Source organism: Cuculus canorus, chromosome 13, assembly GCF_017976375.1.
Source record: "Cuculus canorus isolate bCucCan1 chromosome 13, bCucCan1.pri, whole genome shotgun sequence".
Lineage (NCBI taxonomy): Eukaryota > Metazoa > Chordata > Aves > Cuculiformes > Cuculidae > Cuculus > Cuculus canorus.
The window spans coordinates 17,349,319-17,374,408 of NC_071413.1; the positions used below are offsets into that span (position 1 = coordinate 17,349,319).

Consider the following 25,090-nt stretch of genomic DNA (forward strand, 5'->3'; position numbering starts at 1 on the left):
TTTCTGCATTTCACTGCTTCTCAGGTTTTGATACTGAAATCTGCATTTCATATAAGTGTTCTTTGAAATTGAAATGCTTCCAGTAAGATAAAACTTTACAATTTCCATCGTTTTCTTAAAGAGGAATGGGAAAACTACTTAAAAAGTGTTGAAATAAATAAAAAGGCTCTGGCATGGGCTTTCCAGGATGTGTTGATCAGAAGGGAAAAGGAGTCAAAAGTCCCAAACTGCAGACAGCGTGTAACAAAAAGTGGGAGTCAGAGCCAATTATTTTGACACAGGTGCTGAGACAAAAAAAGACAAAGGCTCTTCTGATGAAAAAAAAATTGTGATATGTTGATCTACTTGGATAATACTTTTCCTTCACAGAAATCTCCAAACATTTTAATCACAACTTTGAAAATGATTTAGTGTTCCGCTTTATCAGGAACGAAACGTATTTGTACACTGTAATTCCAACCACTGACTTTGAAAATATCTTTGTGTCCGGGGAGAGGCGCAGTGTGATTTTACAATTAATAGATTTGCTCAGCATCTGAATTGGTCATCACAGACAATTAAGGTGGGAAGATGTAAGTTTATGTAGATCAAATATGGAAAAGTAATTCCCTTCCCTCTAACCAACTCTTATTCTTTCAATAACCTTTCTCAAGTACTGATGGAAGCTCCTTATTTCTGTGTCTATGAAATACCTGCAGGGCGGATTATTGATTAACCACCACGCAGATCAGTCCCTGAACAGCTTCTGTCAGTGGCAGTCTGCTCTGGTTGGGAAGAATGGAAAGCGCCACGACCATGCCATCTTGCTTACGGGCTTTGATATCTGCTCGTGGAAAAATGAACCCTGTGATACTTTAGGTATGATATGAAAACACATCCTGAGAAACTTGTGGGTCTCAACAGCAGCATCTTGATTCATAGAGATTGAAATGTTTTAAAATAAAGTCAATTTTTTGCACATAATGTTAACCTTCTTGAAGAGGAAAGAACTGTATTATTGTTATACATTTGTCTTGGAGGTACCTAGAAGAAAAGCAGTATTACTGGTATCATTGACCAGAAAAAGTGGTAGCATAAGCTATCTGACAGCATCCTTTTGGATTGTCACCTCTTCAAGGACTATTTTTGATTTGGAGGATATTTCTGACTTTTTTTTGTGATTATTTGCCCTTTCTGTGTGGGATTCCTCCCTAATCTGGGAGCAGTAAAGGCATGATGGGGGGAGTTCAGAATAATCTTTACAAGTAGAGTGTGTTTTAGGAGGTTAGATTTGATTTATACTTTTTATGCAGGAGTCCCTTTATTGTCAAATAAAAGTCTGCTGTAATTCTTCCATGATAAACCCGATGAAGTAGACAACCATCTTCATGCACCGCAATAGACTGGCTTTTTAGGACCAGTGCAGATGATACATGTCTTTGGAATTCTGTAGAGGAACAAGCTGTTCTACTGCTTCCTTCCTTCAGGATTTGCACCTATCAGTGGCATGTGCAGCAAATACCGTAGCTGCACCATTAATGAAGATACAGGTCTTGGACTGGCTTTTACAATTGCTCATGAATCTGGACACAAGTAAGTTGTTTTTCTTAAGTCTTAGACGCTCCTTCTACAAATAAATATGCCAGTGAATGGACACAGCACCAGCTAACATAAATCAGTTAAATAGGGGTCATTTAGAGAGCGGTATGATTAGAATGTAGAGAGCATCCAGTTAATCATAGAATCATGGAATGATTTGTGTTGGAAGGGACTTAAAAGCCCATCCAGTTCCACTCACTGCCATGGGCAGGGACACCTCCCACCAGACTAGTTTGCTTAAAGCACCAGCCAGCCTGGCCTTGAACACCTCCAGGGACAGGGCAGCCACAACTTCCGAGGGCAAACCGGGCCAGTGCCTCACCAACCTCCTCGTGAAGAATTTCTTCCTAATGTCTAGCCTAAATCTTCCCCCTTCCAATTTAAAGCCATTCCCCCTCATCCTGACACCACATGCCCTTATAAAAAGTCCCTCCCCAGCTTTCCTGTATCCCCTTTCAGTACTGGAAGCCCACTATAAGGTCTCCTCGGAGCCTTCTCTTCTCCAGGCTGAACAAACACAACTCTCTCAGCCTGTCCTCATAGCAAAGGTGCTCCGTTCCTCTGATCATCTTTGTGACCTCCTCTGGACCTGTTCCAACAGCTCCATCTTCTTATGTTGAGGATTCCAGATCTGGACACAGGACTCCACATGGGGTCTCACTAGAGCAGAATAGAGAAGGAGAATCTCCTCCCTTGCCCTGCTGGCCACACTTCTCTTGATGCAGCTCAGGAAATGCTTAGTCTTCTGGGCTGTGAGCGCACTTTGCCAGCTCACGTCGAGCTTCTCATCTATCACACCCCCCACCAAGTCCTTCTCTGCAGGGCTGCTCTCAATCACAGCATCCCCCATCCTGTATTGAAATCGAGGATTGCCCCAACCCAGGTGTAGGACCTTGCACTTGGCCTTGTTGAACCTCATGACGTTCACACAGGCCCATTTCTCCAGCCTGTCCAGGTCCCTCTGGATTACGTTCTGTCCTTCTGTTCCTTAGTGCATTGGCCTTCATAAATATCATCATAAAACAGATGGCTGTGAGATTTTTATTGATCCTGCTGCCATCTGGTACAGGGATGTCCCAAGTGTTGCTAATTTGATGGGAAACTACAGGCAATTTTAGGCCAGAGTCAAGCCTCTTTGCTCAGAGGTGTGTCCTTTAGCATGAAGTGATGAATCACCTGCCCTGGGCGCTTTCCTTTTATTTTTATGTTTATATTTTTCCATTTTATACATTCCAGGTGATAACCAGAACAAACAGTAGAAGCTGACAATAACCTACAAGCTTCCTATACTGCTACCATGTTCTGGTAGACAGATTGCTTCTAATATCGGTGAGGTTGCTCCAAACAGAGAAGGAACACTGCAACTTACAGTGCAGAGAAGTGATGAGAGTCTCCTAGAAGTCCCTTTCCCAGAAGACCTGGTGTTTCATAGGATCTGGGAGCCATTCATTCCATTCAACCTGTCCTTTGTTCTTTCTAACTGTTTAATGAGTGATTTGGCTAAAACCAACCTTTGTGGAGGTTTCTCCCTTCCTGTATCTGTATCCATTCAATTTCCATTTGATTTCTAAGATAATAAGACTGCAATTTTCCTAGGAACCTGCTGTCTCTCAAGGAAAACCAGTAATAATTTTCCATGGAGCTTCGGCCATTCTCTGAACTGTTGAATTCAATTCAAAAGAAGATCATTAGGGTTTGCTTTCCTGTTTTTTTTTCCTCCCAAATAATTTTGAATTATTTTGTCAAAGGGTATTGCATCAGTTTGACTTTCAGCTTTAATGTAGCTCCACCTTGAGTCTGTCCGACCACTGATGGCATAGAAGCAGATTTTCTCTGTTTGGTACAAATCTGAAATCAAAGGTCCTATAAACCATGGGCATAGGATCTTTACTTTGAGCAGAAACATTACAGCACAGGATATCTTTGAAAAGCAGTGGTGCTATATTCTGCTGTCTGGTCAAGGCGTGAATCCTTCCGATTCTGCATGACTGAACCAGGACTATTTAGTTTTCATTGTACAAATATGCTCCACAGTTCATCCTATGACCTCATGTCTACAGGAGTGACCCTTTCACAGGTTCCTGTACATCTGAAGGGAAACAAGGAATTAAAGAGTAATCCAGCTACCAATCATGCCCGTGGGAATTGTGCCAATGCTTTCAGTGGGACCAAATATGTAAAATATATATTGTTGGATCCTCCTGTCACACTAACGCACTTTCACTGACCTCAGTACATTTTTAATGCCCTTCTGTCAGCATTAGGAGAGAATGAACACCCAGAGCTTATTTGTCAAGAATTATCCGCTTTAGTCTTTTAATGTCCTTACTTCATGTTTATTTTCTTTTGGTTTGACAAATGATTCTTGGAAATTCTTTAATGGGTTTTTGTTTTTTCTTTTTCACTGCTGCCTTTGATTCTTATATTATTCAGCCTTTCTTTGGTATAGTTCCATCCCCTGTCTAATGAAATGCATCTCATCTCCTGGGAAAAAAATTACCCCAGAGGTGTCTTTATTACCGTTTGTTCATGTTCATGTTCCTGGGACTACCTACCAGGGGTTGTAAGACAACAGAACTAGGTCTTTGTGATATGGAGACTCCTGGAAGAAAGAAATCTGTGGCAACTCTGAAGGTCCTGAGGTCCACTGTGTATAATCTAACCTGAGGATTTCATAGCAGGAGAATAATGATAGAATTGTTTGGTTGGAAAAGACCTTTGAAATCATCAAGTCCAACTGTACCCGTCCACTACTATATCAGATCCCTAAGCACCTCATCTACCCATGGTTTAAAGCCCTCCAAGGATGGTGACTCAACCACCTCCATGGGCAGCCTCTGCCAGTGCTTGGGAACCCTTTCCATTGAAGACATTTTTCCTAATATCCAGTCTAAGCCTTCGCTGGTGCAACTTCACACCGTTTCCTCTTGTCCTATCACTTGTTACTTGGTAGAACAGCACTCACTTTGCTACAACCTCCTTTCGGGCAGTTGTAGACAGTGATGAGGTCTCTCCTCAGACTCCTCTTCTCCAGCCTAAACAACCCCAGGTCCCTCAGCTGCTCCTATTAAGCTTTGTTCTCCAGCCCCTTCTCCATCTCCATTGCCCTCCTCTGGATACACTCCAGCCCCTCAATGACCTTCTTTGTATTCTTTATATTGTGTACTGTATAAATCGCGCTTGGCGATCCATTGAGGAGCTTCTGTTGTTATACCATTTTATAGTTTTCTTTAAGCCGTTTGTGTTTTTACCTGAAAGAATTCCTTCAGGATTTCAGAGCCCTCTGGGTGTAGAAACCATGGATTCTTTGGCTGCAACGCATGTGAACAAAGTTAGTTTTTCATAAATGATTCTAAAACAGTAGCTCAAGTGTGACTTTTTTTGTCCATTTATAGAAGGAGCCATATATTTTAGCAAGTTTGGAGCCTCAACTGGTGGCAACCCATGCAGTAACTCTGATGAGCCTGCAATGATTTATAGCAGTGGAGGATCTAGCCCAGTAAATTAGATATTTGCTGCATGTATGCACAGATTATATTCATAAAGTCACCGATGTAGCACAGCGTTGGAGTAACAAATAATGACATTTCTATTCAAAACACATTGAAATTCACAGCTGTCCTGTACACAGAGTAAATATAAAACAGTGAAAGGAAAAACCTGAAAATTAGCTTTATTATAACCATAAGTGCCACATAATTTATCATTTTTAACATGTTTTTTATTATTGCTTATTACTTTTTGTATTATCCTAACACCTCTCCTAGTGAAAGCAGGGCCTCCTGGTGCTCTAGACTGAGCAAAGCACCTAGTAAGAGGCAGTGTTTCCACACTAAAGAGATTACAGTGTAGACAAAGTGACAGTGGATAACGAAGGCAAGGAAGAGAAAGTGATTTGCCTGAGATAATATAGCAAGTTAGTGGTCAAAATTAGAAAAAGAATCCTCATTCCCTGTGGTGTTCAAGCTGTTACCCAGAAAGTGTTTATTCTGCCCCAAACTGTATCTTACTTTTGTTTAATCCAGATATTCACTCTCACACCTGTTTCTCTTTTCAGCTTTGGTATGATTCACGATGGAGAAGGAAATCCTTGTAGAAAAGCTGAGGGTAATATAATGTCTCCCACACTGACAGGAAACAATGGCGTGTTCTCTTGGTCTGTATGCAGCAGGCAGTACCTCAATAAGTTTCTCAGGTAGGTCAGATGTAAATCGGGGCTGGTGCCAGGGAATGTATATTTGGTAACGGGGCATGAACTCTTGAACAGCCATAAAAATTAGTTAAGTGTGAAATGTACCTCTTTGAAAACGTGCCCCAGCCACTGAACTACCGGAGCCCACACACCTGGGCTGTTGAAGCGTAGAGGTGGTACAGCGCCTAAGTGTGCTTGTCCTGCCGTGTTTCCAAAGAGGGCATTTCCCCCTCCATGATTATCCTGCAGTAGCACCTGGCATATTGTTCTTTCCCAGGCATTCCTGTCAGCAGCCACGTTTGTTAGGGATTTAGGCGGAAGTGAACACCAAAGAGGGCAGACGCAGTGGTACCAAAGTCACTACCAACTGTAAATTAACAGCAGTTGCCTTTCTTGCTGGAGTCTTTCTCTTGACCTAGCTCGTGTCATGAGTAAGGACATTCTGCAGTTTTCATACACTGCTTCTAGGGGGGAAAAAGGGAAAAAGAGAAAGATGCAAATTATTTCTACAGCGTGTTGGAAGTATTCAGGGATGCTTTTAAAGGAACCATTTTCCATCTATGTTTAACATCATCAGAGCTGCAGTCCTTCCCTGTACAACTTTCTTTTGTTTGTTGTACATGGGTAGCCTATACACAAATACTAAAAAATGCATAAGCAGTACTGAGATCCAGATCCAATACTGGCGTTTGAGATGTTAGTTCCTTAGAGTGAGGATCAAGTGCTTAGTTCTGTAGATCGTATGTGTTTTTGCTAGTCTGTAGCAAATTAAAATGTTTTGATATAAAGATCATAGCCATGATTAATATGCGTTCTCATTACAGTACAGCGCAAGCTGCCTGCCTGATTGATGAGCCTAAGCAAACAGGACAGTATAAATACCCTGACAAACTGCCAGGGCAGATCTACGATGCTGATACCCAGTGCAAATGGCAATTTGGAATGAAAGCAAAACTGTGCAACCTCAGCTTTGTCAAGGTACCTCTTGACATACTTCTGAAAAGTTAAATTACCTTAGAGAGCGGCAGTGCACTAAATCAGTAGAAGTAACAGTGTTCTTTAGGGGCCTGGGCTGTTTCTCTACCTTATCTTGCTTGGCAATTTGCTTTGAAGGTCCTGGCCTCTTCTGAGGAATATCACAATCCCAGAGGAGTTCCAGGGGGAAATGTGGCCTTGCCAGGAGTCACGAGGAGTGCAGCCGAGTGCATGAGCCCCCTGAGCCCCTGCCTGCTACGCTAGGGAAATTAGCAGGCAGCGGAGTCTTGATCAAAACGTGCATGGGGGTCAGAAGGACTAAGGGGCTTGTGTTTTGTTTTACTCTTATGCATTGACAGCAAAGTCTGGAAAAGATCTAAAAGGTTATTTTAGAGCAATAAAAATGTAACTTATACCTTTGACTTTGTGATGAAGGGCTAATTTAGATGAACCCGTTATTTTAGTGACTGCTGCTCTCCTTGCTGATCTCTTCAGAGAAGGCATTTCATTAAATAAGCTGGAGGGCTCATTCTGAAGTCTGGTCACTTCTTGTACTCCCGTTATTGTCCTGGAGGATTTTGGTTTATTTTATACCACATTTATCAGGTGATGGCAGCTGTATTTCTTCTATAGCTAATAAACAAAGAGAGAGAGTGATCAGCACTGTGAAGAGACTGTGCTTTAAAATATCTTCTCTCTTCAAAGTATCGTAGTCACTGTAGTTTTGATGAAATGTTAACCTTGACCTTTTTAACACAGGTTTTATTCTATTATAGTTTTACGCTCAGAATAGTTTAAAATATATCTAGCGAAATGATGCGTAACCAAGGTGGTGACATACAGGACACGGCTGTGCTGTGAATTCTGTCTTCAGAAAAGGGTTTATTTATACGGCTTTTAAGGTAGCAAATGTGTTTTGTTTCTCACAAAATCTTCACAAAATCATTTGTTACTCACTCTAAATAGCAGGAAATAGTGGGAATGATGAGGACTACAGTGGGTACTTTTGTCTTCTCAGGATATATGCAAATCTCTCTGGTGTCACAAAGTGGGCCATAGGTGCGAGACAAAGTTCATGCCAGCAGCAGAAGGAACAGCTTGTGGTCTCAGCATGGTAAGTCATTTTATAAACACAGCGATGTCATTCTGACTTGTTATTAGCCAAGTGACAGTTATTCAGTTCCCTCCAGGTTTGCTCTCCTGGATTTCTGTATCGCTCTGTAAAAGCTTGCTTTGCGATATGTTGTCAGGACTGGTCCTCGCAGTCTCATGGTAGTGAGGGATGCCTCTCCCTGCCAGCTGTGGAACAATATGTATCTTCCCAATCTAAATCAGTAAGAAAAGCCATTAACTGTATCAGAAGTTAGATGAGGGCTTTAAATTCCACATGATATAAATATTCCTTAAGCCATCATAATAATATTTGCTGTACAGACTAAGGCCGTCCTGCGTATTATCATCAGAGATCACTACTAAAAGAGCACAGGTTGTTTGAGTTGAATCTTCTAGTTTAGACTCATTTGTAGTTACCTAAAATATTTTTTTTTTCTGTAATGTTTCTTCCAGTGCAACATTGTTTGGTTTTCAAGTTACTGTCAAATGTTCTATTTCACTTTTTGTCTTTGTGCAGTATTTCATAATTGAATGATAAAAGAGAGAGTTTTTTAGCAGAAGGGTTTTAAATTACATAAGTTTTGAAGTTCTGGCAGTACAGGATCACAGAATCATGGAATCATAAAGGTTGGAAAAGACCTCTAAGCTCCTCCAGTCCAACCATCAGCCCAACCCCACCATGTTTGCTAAAACATATCCCGTAAGTGCCATGGCCACACAGTTTTTGAACCCCTCCAGGGATGGTGACTCCACCACTGCCCTGGGCAGCCTCTGCCAGGGCTTCACCACTCAGTAAAGACATTTTTCCTAATACCCAGTCTAAACCTCCCTCACACAACTTGAGGCCATTTCCTCTCATCTTGTCACCCGTTACTTGGGAGAAGAGACCAACATCCACCTCATGTAAACCTTCTTTCTGGGAGCTGCAGAGAGTGATGAGGTCTCCCCTCAGCCTCCTCTTGTCCATAAATTAACATAGATTTTGGAGGGAAGAGTAAGCCAAAAAGATTCTCTCCAGGGGAACAGATTTGAAAATTTGTACCTCAATGATCTTTAGCTCGGAACTTGATGATATTAGAGGTCTTTCCCAACCATAATTATTCTGTGAAATTTTAGGACATTACTTACCTGTCTCATTGTGTGAGTCAGTGTTGGTCAGAGTCCTTGTCCTGCTGTAAACCATCTCATTGACTTCAGCGGGTCACTTCATGTTTATTAGAGTTAAGCACTGGAGCTTTGAAATTTCGTTTGTTTCTTTTTGCACTTGCTAGGTACTGCTAATTCTGCTGGGATATTGTTTATCATTCTTTTGGCAGTGGTGTCGAAGAGGACAGTGTGTCAAATATGGTGATCATGGACCCAAGCCCATCAATGGCCAATGGTCTGCCTGGTCTGAGTGGTCAGAGTGTACTCGCACTTGTGGAGGTGGGGTTACATATCAAGAAAGACACTGCAATAATCCAAAGTAAGACATAGATATGAAAAGGTATTATTTTTCTGCTAACTATTTAAGTGTTTAGAACAAAAAAACTGAGAGTGCATTTCTGTAGGGAAACAGTACATGTGAAAATGTTTCCAAGACCTTCTTTCATGTCCAGTATGACTAGTCAGTGGTTGAAGGACAGAAATATGTCCTGATACTGTAGCTGTCTGAAGGCTGCTAGAGTTCTAGAACATCTACAGCCCATCTCACTCAATTCATTTGATAACATTAGAATTTATCAAATATTAAATGAAACACCACACAGACTCATTCATATCTGATAACATACAGGCAAGGGAGGAAGGTCTTGAAACCTATTCAGACTGCTGATGAGATTGTATTATCCAGGAGAATAAACCAAAAGTTCAAAGTCAATGTCCAAATGGTTGTAGACCAATGTCTTTGCATGTCTGTCACATTCCTTGCCTTCCTCTATGTTCCACAGTTCAGCATAAAGTTGCTGAACCCCAGAACTGCATGCTAACTCAGGAAACATTGCTGGTATTTTCCTGTAATAATGTCTTATCACTGCAATTACTGTTCCTTATAGTGCTATTTCCAAGTAGAAGTAAAGTGTTATCAGTCCAGCATCCTTCCAAGTCCTCCATTCACTTCAACTTACAAGAAAAAAGGATTTCACTACTCTATTTCATACACAACTTCAACAGGCACAGACACATACGCTCTTCATTGCCCACAATAAAAGCAGCATTTAAAGTGCAGTAATAAAAGCAGAGAAAATATGACAGCTTTTATATGAGGCTGTAAAGAAGCCTCACACCTACTATACAGCACTGCAGTAATGACATCCACGCTTCATATACTGTGTTATAGGAACATGTGAGTTAGTTAAAATAGTATTTATTACCCTCACTCAGTCAAACCAGTTTTTGCAGATCTCGAGCAGAGCATGTTCTCAACCTTTTCCATTGTTTCTCAGTGCATTTTGATAAGTAAAATTACTTGGATGGTTCCTTTATTAAACTGTGTAGCAAGGGAATGCAGGGTCTCCATTATACGTCACATATATTTTGGTCATCCTACTTTGGTCCCTGTTTTGCCTGCTATAAATTTGTATATATGCACATTGCTCTTTACATTTATTCATATGCCTGCCTTGTGTGACAGAAGAATGCCCAGTAATGGAAATGCTTCTGTTTAGTGCAGTATTATAAGTGATAATGGTTTCACATGGTCTTCAAACAGCAGCTCTTTAACACAGAGGGTGTCTGTGACTATAGCATTGTGTGTTTAAAACTTGAAGTCAGAGTGATCCGTCTGTTCTAATTAAAGTAAGACTTGATGCAAGACTTGATGTAACCAACTAAGACTTCAAACTAGAACTGGATCATGTTAATGCTAAATTTAATTACATTATATTAGCGATGATTCAGTTAGAGGCAGGAGAAGATATAGCGCTATACATGTCTCGGAGTTGGTGATGAGATGCCAGGACCATAAATAAGCCATTCCCATGACAGCGCTTCTGTATAAATGTGGAATCATTAGAAAAATGACACTGTCCGTTTTCAACATTACACCACATGAAATGGTTTATTACCCAGTCACTGTTCATTGTTCATCTCTATCACTACACATAAACAGAATAACGATTCCTTTCTTTCTGAACTTCAGAAAATATTTCAGATGTTTATATATTTCAGTTTATATGTGTATATTATTTCATATGGAATGTATTTATTTCACTTTTCCTAATCCAGATTGTGGGGGAGCTAATGTTTATTTTGTTCAAAAGCTTATTAGACAATTTTGGCTAGCAAAATTTTGAGAATGACGAAGAATAACAGGTATTTCTGTAAGAGATGAGGAGAAGGGATGGGCGTCTCTGAAGAACCATCCCTGGAGGTGTCCAAGGCCAGCCTGATCCAGTGGGAGGTGACCCCGCCATGGCAGGGGGTTGGAACTGGATGGGCTTTGAGGTCCCTTCCAACCCAAACCATTCTGTGATTGTCACAGTACAATTTCCTGGATCTGGCTTTTATATATCACAGCATTTTACAATTGTGGTACTTCCCTAAGATAGAAATAGATTACATAATTCAATAGTTTAGTTGGGAAAGAACTTGAGGAGTGCCCAGGAGACTTACATTAATGCCTAAATCATATCTGTGGGACCGCATCCTACCCACCTCACAATAGTGCATTGTGCAGTAGAAGTAGAATGGAGTTGAGGCATGTTATGCAGTTGTGAGACATCACTAATGCTTGAACACTTCTTTACAATCTTTTGCGTGCAATATCTGTAACAGTGATTGCAGACTGATCCAAAGCAGTGATGCACTTTGCAACTGCAAAAACATCAGAAAATCCCTATGTAGATCCAAAAAGAACAAAAAAGTGAGCGAATGCATTTCTCAGCAGCTTATGAGACCTCACAATCACTTTAAAAAGTGCAAGGCTTTTATTTTACATTGTTTCAGAGCTGTGTGCATAGACCAAATAGTTAAAACCTGTTATTCTGATAACATAAGATATTGGCAGTTTAATGGAGTATGATTTTTATTTCTGGCCAGAATTAAGGGAAATGCACAGGTAAGGCTTGCTGAAGTGGATGTGACATGTTTAAAGTTGTGATCAGTATTGTGTTATCCTTCATTAACTTGTACTGCGATAAGTAATTCCTTGCATATGTTCATTCCAGCGAGTAAAAATAGCTGAATAACCAGACTGAAACCAGCCAATACAACATAGTCCTATAAATCTAAATTAGCGAAAACATGACTCACCTCTAGATGGTTGCATCTTTGCTGAGTTTGCACTGATCCGAGTAGATAATTCATGGCACCTGCTTTGCTTGGATTTAGGAACCATGAAAATTAATGGCCTGTATAAGAAATACTGATCTCCTAAGACATTATGTCCTCTCATTTTCCCTGTTAATACATGCGTACCAGGCTGATCGTACTAAAGGTTTTGCAAAAGACACCTTTTCTGTTTTTATTAGGCCCCAGTACGGTGGCAAATTCTGCCAAGGTTCCAGTCGTATTTATCAACTTTGTAATAATCAGCCATGCCCAGCGAATAGTTTGGACTTCCGTGCCCAGCAGTGCGCAGAGTACAACAGCAAACCCTTCCGTGGATGGTACTACAAATGGAAGCCCTACACTAAAGTGGAAGGTAATTATGCCACAGCTTTGATGGACAAGGGCAGTTGCAGGAAGTGAGCTGTAATCTATAATTCATCCATATTCTTTGGGCAAATATCACCCTGATGTAAGCAAATAGAAATTCAGTTGCCTTATTTAAGCTATGTTTGCTTTCTAGCATAGTTGAATCCAGCCTCATGTGCGATGCTGCCTGTATGAACATGCAGAAGTAGCTTGGTTGTGAATCTAAATCTTTGTCCTTAGCGTGACTCCCTGATTGCTGCTGCCCTTCTCTTTCATTTTATATTACATTTCTGTGAGCATGAAAACAGAACAAAAGCATTTCCCTGGATTTTTCAGCATGGGAAATGCAAGCTCCCACAAAAACAATACGAGAATCTTCCTTCCTTTGGAATGTTCTCAGATTTCAAAACGTAACAATGAATCAACCTTTTGACTTTGCTGCTGCTATAGGCCCATGAGAATTGGAAGAACAAACAATGTACTGGCACAAAATTTTTAAAGACATCTTTTACTAAGAGATCTTGATAAAGTTCAGGTCTCAATAACTGTTTCTTGTCTTTTGTACAATGTTTATTTTTACTTTACGCATCTTAATTTTGCAAATATTTTGAATCAGTGTTCATTTTTTATCAGATGGAACAAATATTTTCTGCAGTTTGAAAGCACAGCATGTAGCTGCAGTTGCTACTCGAATGAAAGTGTTTGGGGCTGGTTCTGTCCAATATCTTTATCCATGATCTGGACAAGGAGATTGAGTGCTCCCTCAGTCAGTTTGAAGATGACTCCAAGTTGGGTGGGAGTGCTGATCTGCTGGAGGGCAGGAAGGCCCTGCAGAGGGATCTGGACAGGGTGGATCCATGGGCTGAGGACAATGGGATGCAGTTCAGCAAGGCCACAGGCCAGGTCCTGCATTTCGGTCACAACAACCCCAGTCTTGAGGAAGAGTGGCTGGAAAGCTGCCCAGTGGAAAAGGGCCCGGGGGCGCTGGTCAGCAGTGGCTGAACATGAGCCAGCAGTGGCCCAGGTGGCCAAGGCAGCCAACAGTATCCTGGCTTGGATCAGCCATGGGGTGGCCAGCAGGAGCAGGGAAGGGATTGTCCCCCTGTGCTCAACACTGGTGAGGCCACACCTTGAATACTAGGTTCAGTTTTGGACCCCTCACTCCAAGAAAGACATTGAGGGTCTGGGGTGCGTCCAGAGAAGAGGAACAGAGCTGGGGAAGGGTCCTGGAGCACAGGGGTTGTGGGGAGCGGCTGAGGGACCTGGGGCTGTTCAGTCTGGAGAAGAGGAGGCTGAGGGGAGACCTCATTGCTTTCTGCAGCTCCTGGAAAGGAGGTTGGTGTTTGTCTCTTCTCCCAAGTAACAAGAGGAAATGGCCTCATGTTGTGGCAGTGGAGGTTTAGGAGATATTTTTTCACATAAAGGGTTGTCAGACACTGAAGGAGGCTGCCCAGGGCAGTGGTGGAGTCACCGTCCCTGGAGGTGTTCAAAAGCCATGTGGATATGGTACTTAGGGAAACGGTTTAGGGGTGGTGTTGGTAGTGTTGGGCTTATGGTTGGACTCAGTGTTCTTAAAGGTCTTTTCCAACCTAAACGATCCTGTGATTCTACATTGGAGTCACATTGGAGCTGCTTCGTTTAGCACCTCTGCAAATTTGTTTTTGATGATTAGAACTGTATAATTATATATATATATACACACAGACATCTGTGCAACTTTCATTCATAGCCTGACTATATTTTCTTCTAAAGACTGCAGACATTTCTGTGTGTTTAGAAACCCGTGTCCTAACAGCCATTAAAGACAGAGGAAAGGGGAAAGAAGGCTTTGCAGCATGGGATGGCGTACGACAGGGAGAATAATACATCTTGTTTAATAGAAAATAAGGCAGCCCACATTAGTTTTAAATGCATTCAGTAAAAGAAATAGAAGCTTAAAATTAGGGGCAAAGGGCATGATTTTCAAAAGCAAGTTGTCCCCAAGTGACTCTGAATTTGAAGATGCCTGTCCGTGCTCTCTTGGCTGCTTTTCACATCCCCCCTAAGATCTGCATTTCTACTCCTAAAAACTTAATCTAGCTTTCAAAATTGCTACAGATGCCTTGTCTCTGTCAAAAGTGCTTTTGAAAATCCAGCTCTTATATAAGAATACAAAGATACTATTTTGAATTCAATTTTGTGTCCTTCAAAATTTTGCTATGATGTTTTCTTTGTTGCACCATTTGGATTAAAATTTTACTTTTCAGCAATTGTGACAAGTATTTCCAACTGCAGGACTGGTTTTGTCCACACAGATCTCATCATCCATTTGTAAGCATAACATCCAGCCACGAAGAAGAAATTTGATTTGATTAGGTTTTTTTTAGAGGAAAATCGCTTTTGTTAGGGGAAAATCTGACCCCAGTCCTCACTCTTGGCTGAGACATTTGTGCCATCTTACATCTTTTTCAAGTTTTAACTAAAAATTAAATAAAATTATTACACTCTTCTTTTTCTCTTAATAAAATATGAAATTTGAAACTGTGGTCCATCCAATGCAATATGGGTGCTTTCATGCTGGACTTGAATTTTTAATTCTATGTGTGGACAGTCAAACCCTTATGTTCTTTTATAGCAACATCATATAAGGAACTGTATTTGGCTCTATTTCTGCCCATCTGAGGTCCTGATATGTCACCACACATATCCTTGTAGATTGTCACCTAAGATGCAGGAAAAAAACAATGTCAGGGTGCTTTTTTTTTATGAAACAAACCTGTGCTGCAGGTGTGTTGATAATTTCTTGTTTTGTTTTTCGTTCCCTGTGCAGAGGAAGACAGATGTAAATTGTACTGCACAGCTGAAGACTTTGACTTTTTCTTCGCAATGTCCAACAAAGTAAAGGATGGAACTCTGTGTTCTCCAAATAAATATGATGTTTGCATTGATGGAATATGTGAAGTAAGAGAAAATTCAGTTTCTTACAATCCTAATGGTTTTTTTTTGTTGTTGGTTTTTTTTTTCTTAACTGGGCAATTGAATCCTTTATGGAAAATGCAGCTGTTTCTTCACGTTCCCTTGTGTCTGAGTCCTTCACTTGTGCCTTTTGGTTGCAGCAAGTAGGATGTGATCATGGACTTGGTTCCAAAGCTGTATTGGATGCTTGTGGAGTTTGTAAAGGAGATAATTCAACGTGCAAGTTCTTTAAAGGCCAATACTTGATCCAGCACAAAGCTAATGGTAAGGAAAGCTGTTCCACATGATCATCAACTCATTGCTCTGCCGTATCCCTATGTAATGTATATGACTCCTTGCTCATTAGGGCAGTGGCTAAAAGTCCAGATGCGAACTGAATATCACAGGGAGAGTGAGAGGGGAGTTCACAGTTCTCCTGTTTCTTGGTAACAAGAAAGCTATGAGCATAAGTCTTGGTTGGTTAATTTGCAAGCATTCCTCTTGTTTTTTAAGCCACATTTTCCCTTTACGTGTGAATTTCCTCTTAGGAGAGATTTTAGGATTCAGAGAAGTGAAAAAATAGCTGTCAACAGCTCTGCCTGGGATGGGACTGTAGAAGATCTAAAAAGCGATGCACAGCATAATGCCAAATGCGACAGTATTTCCATGTCCATTTACAACTTAAGTTGACTGGAAGCCGTCCAGCTGGTTGAATGGATGATCCGGTCACTGGGAGGTGGCCTTTTCTTTAACAGACACTCAGAGGCTTGTTGCAAAATAATCTCACTATATCTCAGCTTCTCAGGCACAAAATGCAGATCGTATTTCTTCACCCATGGGGGTATGTTGTGGATCCATTTACTGTTGTTCAAAAGACATGTCAATACTACAGTAATATGGGCCAGGAAATTGTGTAGGATACAGTAACATAGAGATACAGTACTAGAAAAATAAACTATACTGAACGCACTGCAAAATCAGCTCTGTGTGGAGTGTGTGTTTGGGATGGCCAGCGGTGTCTCACCCGACTGTAGAATGAGTGAGGTTTCAACATGAGCTGTGTGCAGTGGCTCAGAGCAGGGAGATGCAGCGGTACACTGGGCTTGGTGACAGCCCTCTGCATCCCAGTGCATTGCACCTCACAAACCTTGCCCATGGCCTACAAGAAAGTTGGGGAGGGACTCTTTACAAAGGCTGGTAGAGACAGGACAAGGGGTATGGCTTTAAATTGGAAGGGGGAAGATTTAGATTAGACATTAGGAAGAAATTCTTCATGACGAGGGTGGTGAAACAGTGCCCCAGGTTGCCCAGGGAAGTTGTGTCTGCCTGATCCCTGGAGGTGTTCAAAGCCAGGTCAGATGGGACTCTGAGCAACCAGATCCCGTGGGATGTGTCCCTGCCCATGGCAGGGGTTGGAACTGGATGATCTTTAAGGTCCCTTCCAATCCAAACCATTCTGTGATTCTATGATGCTCTTCCAACTGCTGCAGGGAAATACAGGAAAAACCTGGTGAAATGATTACAGCGAAACCACCATTAGTTTGTTCTGCATTTTTTTAAGGCAAACTTGCTTTTTCTTGTCTTTAATCACAAAGAAAAATTCCAGGAATTGAAATACCTCTGAGTTACTTTGATTACAGGCTGCATATAGGGGCTAAAATCAGAACTGGTTTCTCCTCATGAAAACAAAGTAGCTGTGGTGGATGAGAACAGCTGTCTTCAATAGCTCCTAATCCATAGAAATGTCAAATCAATCTAAAAATGATAAGCCATTTCTATCTGTATGACAGTTGCAAAAATGTCGCTCCTTTCTTTCATTTCAGACTACTATGCAGTGGTCACCGTTCCGGCAGGAGCACGCAGCATACAGCTCCAAGAGATGCACGTCTCCACCAGCTACCTTGCTGTGCGCAACCTCAGTAGGAAGTACTATCTAACAGGAGACTGGACAATCGACTGGCCGGGAAAGTTCTATTTTGCTGGGACAGTTTTTGATTATCAACGCTCTTTTAACCATCTGGAGAGTCTATATGCAGCAGGACCGACTAATGAGACACTGGTCTTTGAAGTAAGCTTTCTTCTGTTTATTATCCCCTTGATGTCTATTAAAGAATTGGTAACGACAGCTTCAGCTCTGCACTGTAGCTCTCAGTGACATTAAAGAATACTGTTGAGTCATGACAGTATTCAGACTTCACTGTGTGGTCACGCCAGATTGAGAGGCCTTTCACCAGTTTACCAAAGGCTGAAGTTTAGTAAACTGTCACAAATGCAGTGAAAAGGGAGGTGCACAGAATGCGCCATATAGCAGGACCATAGATCATTATTTCTCAGTTGCTGACAATGGTAATGGAGCTTTTAAACACATCCCATAAATGGTGTACAAAAAAATTCAGCTATGCAAAAATTAAATCTGACATTATGGCAAGGCTTAACGGTAACAGTTTGAAATAATGTATCTGCAACTGCAGGCGCATGTAGCCATCATTACATCTGCCTTGGGACACAGATGATCAAGGTACCACAGCGGCTCCTGTGCAATTTCTGTTGATTCAATTTTATTGATGACAGCATCTAAAATAGTGAATTTGATATATGTTTATCTCCCAGCACATTTGTATCCCCTGCTCTGCAGGATGTCTTGTGTTGAAACTTGCATAGGAGGTGAATTTGGTACTTGGGTGGTTTGTTCCAGTGCTACAATTTTGAAATTCACCACTAATGCCTCTGCTCAAAGAAAAATATCTTTCTGCATTAGGTTACTAGATTTTGTTTCACAGTGCATCAGAACATCTTTGCACCCTTCACATCTGTGCACCCTTCCAGTGCTTAAAGGGGGCCTATAGGAAAGCTGGGGAGGGGCTCTTGATCAGGGAGTGCAGGGATACAATGAGGGGGACTGAAAGAGGGAAGATTGAGATGAGATCTTAGGAAGAAATGTTCTCCCGCATGTGTGTAGAGGCCCTGGCCCAGGCTGCCCAGAGCAGTGGTGGCTGCCCCATCCCTGGAGGGGTTCCAGGCCAGGTTGGATGGGGCTTGGAGCCCCTGATCCAGTGGGAGGTGTACCTGTCCATGGCAGGGGGGTGGAACTGGATGGGCTTTAATGTCCCTTCCAACCCAACCCAGTCTTTGATTCTGTGATTCTATCTGAGGGTCAGTCTCGCTGACTCACCAAAGTCTTCAGTCCCTGATAGCTACATCAGTTTGCCTGCTTTGTTCAAGAGCTCTAGTAAATCCTTGGCTGTGTAACTCATCTGCTGTGTCTGTTTTGATGAATGTTCCCTGTGAGAAGGAAGGAGCCCTTCCCAGAAGGGATTCAGTTCCTCCCGACATCTCCCAGCAACACTCCTGTCAGCTCACTATCAAACACAGAACCTTCTCTGCGTGCCCTTGGGTAGCGTGCTGTGCTGGTCCCTGCGGCAGCACCCTGCAGTTCTTTGATCCTGGAACACCAGAACTGAAAACTGCTCTCTACAGCAGAGCAGGAGCAGTTAGCTGAGAACTCTGCACCCCGTCTGCCTCAGGAAGCTTTGTTCTGTCAAACTAAGAAACACAGCAAGTACTGACTGGGAGGTGGAATGGATTCTTCCAGGATTGTTTAAACATTCACAACTATTCAGCAAGGTTTTATTTGGAATTCTGGAGAGCCTCGCTGCTGTTCATACTGCGTAACGTACTGAAATGGGGCTTTAGGAACCACTGAAGTTCATGGACCATGAACGCAGCGTGAACACGTTTTAGAACGGACGGTGTGCATGGGCTAAGGGTGTAGAGTTTCACAAATCACTATCACAGTTTGCAGTGTCTTTATAAAATATCCTTTCTCAGTTGAAGGATTTTCATGTGGGGTACATAGGGTAATAGCGATGCCAAGGAACAGTGTGGGCTGCAAGTCACAGACATGCTTCCTCACCTGCCAATTGTCTCCAGAATAGCTTTACGAGAAGCAAGAACACTTACAAAGACCATGAAATGTTACGCTGAACTCTCAGGAATCTTATTTGTTATAATACAAACTAGATTGAGCTGCATTATTACAGAGCTAGAGTATGCATAATAAATCTCCTGCAAGACGACTCACTTGGCTGCAGATCCTGCGCATACTTTGCAGAATAAAGATTAAAGGTAGAAATTGTTATGCCAAATCACACGTCTATTTTCATCCTATCAAATAATACTAAACAATTTTATTAAGATTTAACATTTAACTGGAGGCTATTGCTCCTATGAGAGCTTATTTAAACTTCCCTTATATTTTTATTGCAATACCTACACCACTGGCATTGGTAACGAGGGATTCTAACGACTGCAAACGGTACAGTTACGTATTCCCCCATTACAGCTATCTATGAGCTGCAGGGAGGGTTTTTTCCCCTTTCAGTAATTTAAGCAACATTCAACAAGCTGAATTCTGAAAATAATGCAGAATCTGTTGTGTTCAGGGCTGCATTATTTATGATTTACCGATAACTCTAAGCAGCAAAAATACCGATGAAAACCAAAGAAACACGTTTTTATGAGGAAATACACATATTGCTGAAGATCTGTTTGCAATAGTAATAATGAACCAAATCCTACTGCAACCATAAATGCCAGAAACTGAGAGAAGGCTGAAAAAGGAATGTTTAAGTATACTACATGGTAGCTTTGCTTTTATTTTCATCTTCATCTGTAATTTTCAGAGCAGCATATAAAAAAAGGCCTGCCAGCAATTCTTTATCCAAATAAGCTGGTTTGCAGTAAGTTAAGGCTTTCCAGGGTTTGGACCTGAACTTTTTCCTGTGATGTGTAGCTATTTTTTTCTTCATTTTTTTTAATTAGGTTGGATTAAAAAAAAATTGAATGTTTATATTTTAGATCAGTGGGGTTTTTCCCAGAATTTAGTGCAAGCTCTTGTAAAAGTGCACACTGTAAGTACTGAGAAACTGAATCAATTGCATGCATAAATACAAGGATTTTATTATTCAGCTAGGCAGACAATATAAGGGCTTGTGGGTGTATTTATTGCCATTCCAGAATGATCTGAAAGACAGATGAACATAGCTTGTGCTATGTTTAATTGTGTAGTCATAGTTCTGGTAGACGTTTCTGTGGTGACTCAAGTGGTGCAGGTTTCTGAATGCCGGTGAACCTGCCTGTATCCAGGAGGTGCTGAGCAGCATTCCCAGGAGACGATGGGACCAATGCTCTGCAGGTATGGGTCCAGACAGGTCTGGCGAGCCTGTGCTCAAGGCAATCACTTCCTTTGAAATGCAGGCATTCTCCAAACTATTTTCTTGAAAGAGACACCTGAAGTGTGCATTAAGAGAGAAGGATGAAACCCAAACAAGAAAAACTCTCATCTTTCCCTATTGGCTTGCATATCACAATTTCAGCCTTGGAGCTCTACTGAATGTTTTGTATTTCTGTCTTATTTTCCTGTATGTTCCTATGCATTGATTTGTCTGTCAGGTTTTTCAATAGTTCAGCTGAGCCTGTATCATTCGATCAGTCTTTGCCATCCTAAACACTATTTTAAAAATGGGTAAGAGTCAAGAAAAAGACTGATAATGCTTTTATTTACCCTGGAATTTCATGAAAAATATAAATACACATATCTATATCTATTTACATCTAATATATATATGTAATTATGGGAATGAGTCATACCAAAGAAGCCAAAGGGCAGTGAGTCTGTAATTTAAGTAGTTTGTGGGAGAAAAAATACCAACTATGGTGGCCAAAGATTTCCCGAGGAGGAGAACATTGTGAGATGAATGTGGAATTGAATGTGTAGGACTAGCATTTCCCAAGCACAATTACTGGTAGTGTAAAGGCATGATAGGATTTCAGAATCCCATCAGAACCCTTTCTGGATTTTTCAGGAATTAATGTCACATTTGGAAGGAGAGCAAGCAAGATGACACAGTAACCAGTGCCCTTCTGACTTTCTGTCTCTGCATTCTTCTGAAGCTGCAGTTATTGATACTTTGGGGAGTGTGGGTTTGTAGAAACCAATAAAAATGGCAATGAAAATAGTCATGGATTCAGAAGGCAGTTCCCAAAATGGTCAGACAAAGGCTAGACGAAATAACAGACAAAGGTCAGAGTTGTAGAAATATGACAGCTAAATTATAATCTAGGATAAGAAATTAATACTAGATTTTTAAAATATGGTTTCTTTAGCATAATTGTTTCATTTTAAATGGAAACATCCTGGATTTTTTTAATGTAGTTGAATATATTCAGCTTATTTATCTGTCACTTGGTCACAGGCAATCTAAGGTCAGCACTTTCAATTTAAATACCTTGTCAGCGAAGAATACTTGACTTTAGGAGAAACAAACAGTAAATTCATCATTCATTTATCTAGCTTTGGTGTAAGGGCTCCCAGTGGGCACCATGAGCTGCTGGAAACACTTTGCAAAGTCTAGCACAGCACAGGGGACATTGCTGTCACAAGGCTACATCGATACAGAACTCGTACAGGCTTCACTCATAACACCCATTTGTTGAATTACTGAGTTGCTCTCCATGACTGGCTCAAATTATGGGAAAGGATCTGAAAGGGCAAAAGCAGCTGAACTGTACTCCGGGCATGAAATCTATTGCATGGCCAGGGACTGATAAACTAACTTAAACCCACAAAAGTTTAAAGACCTTGGTTTGTATTCTGTCAATGAGTGGATGAAAACCTGACTGACTTGAGAAGGCAATTTGAGAAAGTGCTGTGAAGTTTTTCTGGACAAGATAGGATCAGAATCCTCGCTGAAGTCTACCTCAAAGTCGGTGAAATAGTGAATCAAGGAATTGTGAGATCTTTGTGAAAAAAAGATGGTTTATTTTGACAGCAATAGTAGTGGATGGAAAGGATGCTTTGCAAAGAGGAAGACATTCATGGGAAGAGAAGGTGAATTCAAAGCAGGAACATTAAAGCCAGTAAATCAATTCCTTTTTATCAATAGGGAGAAAAAGAGAAAGGAAGCCAGGTGGAATGACTTTACTGGTGATGCAGCTTCCACTGGGAGAAAGTCCAGTTGCAGTTCGAAGGCATTACATCCATTATTAGCTTTTAGATGATAAATTTGTACTGATTTCCCCTAAAGAGACAGTAAGCTGAAGAGAGCTGAGATGTGCTTATAAGAGACAGATGTTGATTCAATACAATGGATAAAAGAGTTCTCCTTCAGTGAGGACAGATTAGCCGGGCTCTATCCCTGCAGGTTGTACATTTAGCATGTGAACAGTAAAACAAGGGAGACACGATAACAAGGGAAGATAAATTTGAAACAGCTGAAGCAGAAATGAGCTCATAGAGGACCTTTCAAAGATACTATTGCCCTCCTCAATGACCTTAGTGGACTTTCATCAAAAACAATAGGTTGTCATAAGCTTTTAGTTAAGTTTGTGTTTAAAGTGACTTGAGCGATACTGAGGGGATAAAACCCCTTTTGTTTTAAGTTTGGCTTAAGTAACCCAAGGGTAATTCTCCCTCGAGTGGTGCTTTCCAAACAGGTGTTTGCTCCCTTGCCTTTGAAGCTCCTGGTGTGAGCCACTGTCAAGGAGCCCATCCGATAACTGCCTATTCAAGACAAAAGTCTTGTTTGAAAACCTGTTTAAAACAGTTCACCAGCAGCATCACACTCTGCGTGCTTAGATTTATCCTACTGGAACAAGAGTAAATTCATAAGTCAATGGAATTAATCTTGCTCGAACAGAGAAATCAGAATCTAGCTGTTACAATATTTATTCAATTGCATGTAGATTCACAGTGAGTGGAAACTGCAGGTCTCACAAGCACAACACAGCCAGGCAGAAGACTTCCACACTAACTTCTCTGTCTGCCCTTGCTGGTGTGGTCACTGGCTCACTGTAGATCGTTTAACTCTGTTACATCCACCTGAAGGAATCATCAGAGACTCAATAAACACGGGAGTGACCCAGGCAATGTAGGTGCCATTTGAAGACTCGTATCAAAGCTATGAGTGCTGGGATTCCAAGTTTGGGCTCGTGTCTGTTCTGTAAATCATGTCCATGCCAAATGAGTAACAACGCAGGGAGATGAGGCACGTACGGTAAACAGCAGCCATCCCTTCACCTGGTGTTTTGTCTATGCTCAGCTTCATTCTGCAAGGCATTTGCAAATGTCCATTAGTCCTTCTCAGAAACAATGAGTCTTTTCTTCAGGTTGTTACATGCCAGGCATTGGTATGTTTTTTCTATACATTGGACAGAACATTGTGGAAGAAAGAGTTTATCTTGTGTATATTAATCTCTTCTAAATCAGTGTCTTGCAAGTAACTTCATGTATTCATCTTCAAATCGAAGACACCTGAAAAATATGGAGTCAATCATACCAAAGCAATGTTGATAGGCTCCTTAAAAATTTGGCCTGCAAAATGGAGTATTCTACTGGAAACTTAGGATAGCCAGGGAGAGAAAAATCATCTCCAACAATTGAGCAGATGCACAGCTAGTTTAGGATGTGTATTGGTTTAGCTTTGAAATCAAAATTAACAGCAAAAGCAGAAGGTTCTTTACTCAGAATAATTCAATTTACCCATTGTTTTAACATTTCGTGCCCTAAGCGTAAGCCACGATTCTTTTTCTTCAGAACAGATCTGGCAGAATCCAGCCGTAGAGTCTGTGGTTTTCAAACTCAAGAAGCTGTAAATTTTACAACTCTGCGCCCTGCGGTCAGAGCTGCTGAGTGTTGTGTCTGAAGTCAGGTGGTTGGTGTGTTAAAGGTAGACATTAAACAGTTCTACTGAGGAACTGGAAATGTTTAAGGAGGTTGTTTGCCAGCTGTAAATTTGGGAGCAAATGCCAGTTGGCTGAAGAGATGCTGGACTGCATCCAGTTAAGTAGACGAGCACTGGAGGTCTTTCCAAATTTGTATGTCTGATAACTTGGCTGTATGTGCAGACTCCAGTTATTGGGTTGTTAAGGAAGGGTTTTATAATGAATGTTTGAAAATACGATAGAAGACTTTTTATATGCTCATTACTTTGGCAAAATTGCAACTTTGAAATAGTATTGCATTCCTGATGAAAAGTTGGTTGAACATTAGATGTATGCTATTTTTCAGCTGAGTGCCAGGGACATTAAAGTATATGTTTTGCATCCTGCTATATGTTTTCTCCAACACTCTTCCAGAGTTTGATTATGCCCTTTCCTACATAGCTGGGATGATACAGGAGGAAAAAGATTGACTGTGATGCTCTGGGAACATTCCCTCTGGCAGTCTGCTGGGTGGGAAGGGGCTCTGGCTTTGGCTGCTGGCCAGGGAACGCAGAGGAAGTTCACTGCCTCTTGGAATTGTGTCTGCTTTCCAAAGCACGAGGAGTGGGGGTAGCCCAAGGCCTTCAAACGTGTATAGCCCAGCTTGCCTGGCATACACGGTTCACGCCACAGGCACTCACTCTGCTGGAGGCCGTGAGTTTATCGCATCGTTGTATGGTTGTTCTCTGAAGTGATAGATATGAACATGCCTTGTTCTGACTTGTCCGCGATCACTTCCTCTTCATTCCCTTACCTCTGTTGACGCCCCTAGAGAAGATTGCTCTAACAGGAGTAAAACTGGCTGCCACTTATATCTTCTCATCCTCCCTCTGTCGTGTTCTGAATTCTGCTGTTAAGGATGTGTTCATTCTGTTCCGCGCCTCTCACTATCACAAAGTCAAGAGCACTTTCAGAAGACAAGCG

General features: G+C 41.4%; 1 protein-coding gene across 1 annotated transcript in view; it reads left to right on the forward strand.

Moving 5' to 3' along the window:
• The window catches only part of ADAMTS18 (ADAM metallopeptidase with thrombospondin type 1 motif 18), an 83,291-nt gene that overhangs the window by 35,541 nt on the left and 22,660 nt on the right, over window positions 1–25,090 (forward strand). Inside the window, exons 7-16 of the mRNA XM_054079173.1 lie at window positions 699–858; window positions 1,467–1,572; window positions 5,636–5,773; window positions 6,595–6,748; window positions 7,764–7,859; window positions 9,175–9,323; window positions 12,307–12,479; window positions 15,282–15,412; window positions 15,568–15,691; window positions 17,230–17,474. Of these exons, the coding sequence (XP_053935148.1) occupies window positions 699–858; window positions 1,467–1,572; window positions 5,636–5,773; window positions 6,595–6,748; window positions 7,764–7,859; window positions 9,175–9,323; window positions 12,307–12,479; window positions 15,282–15,412; window positions 15,568–15,691; window positions 17,230–17,474 (1,476 nt within the window). The remainder of the gene's footprint in view (window positions 1–698; window positions 859–1,466; window positions 1,573–5,635; window positions 5,774–6,594; window positions 6,749–7,763; window positions 7,860–9,174; window positions 9,324–12,306; window positions 12,480–15,281; window positions 15,413–15,567; window positions 15,692–17,229; window positions 17,475–25,090) is intronic.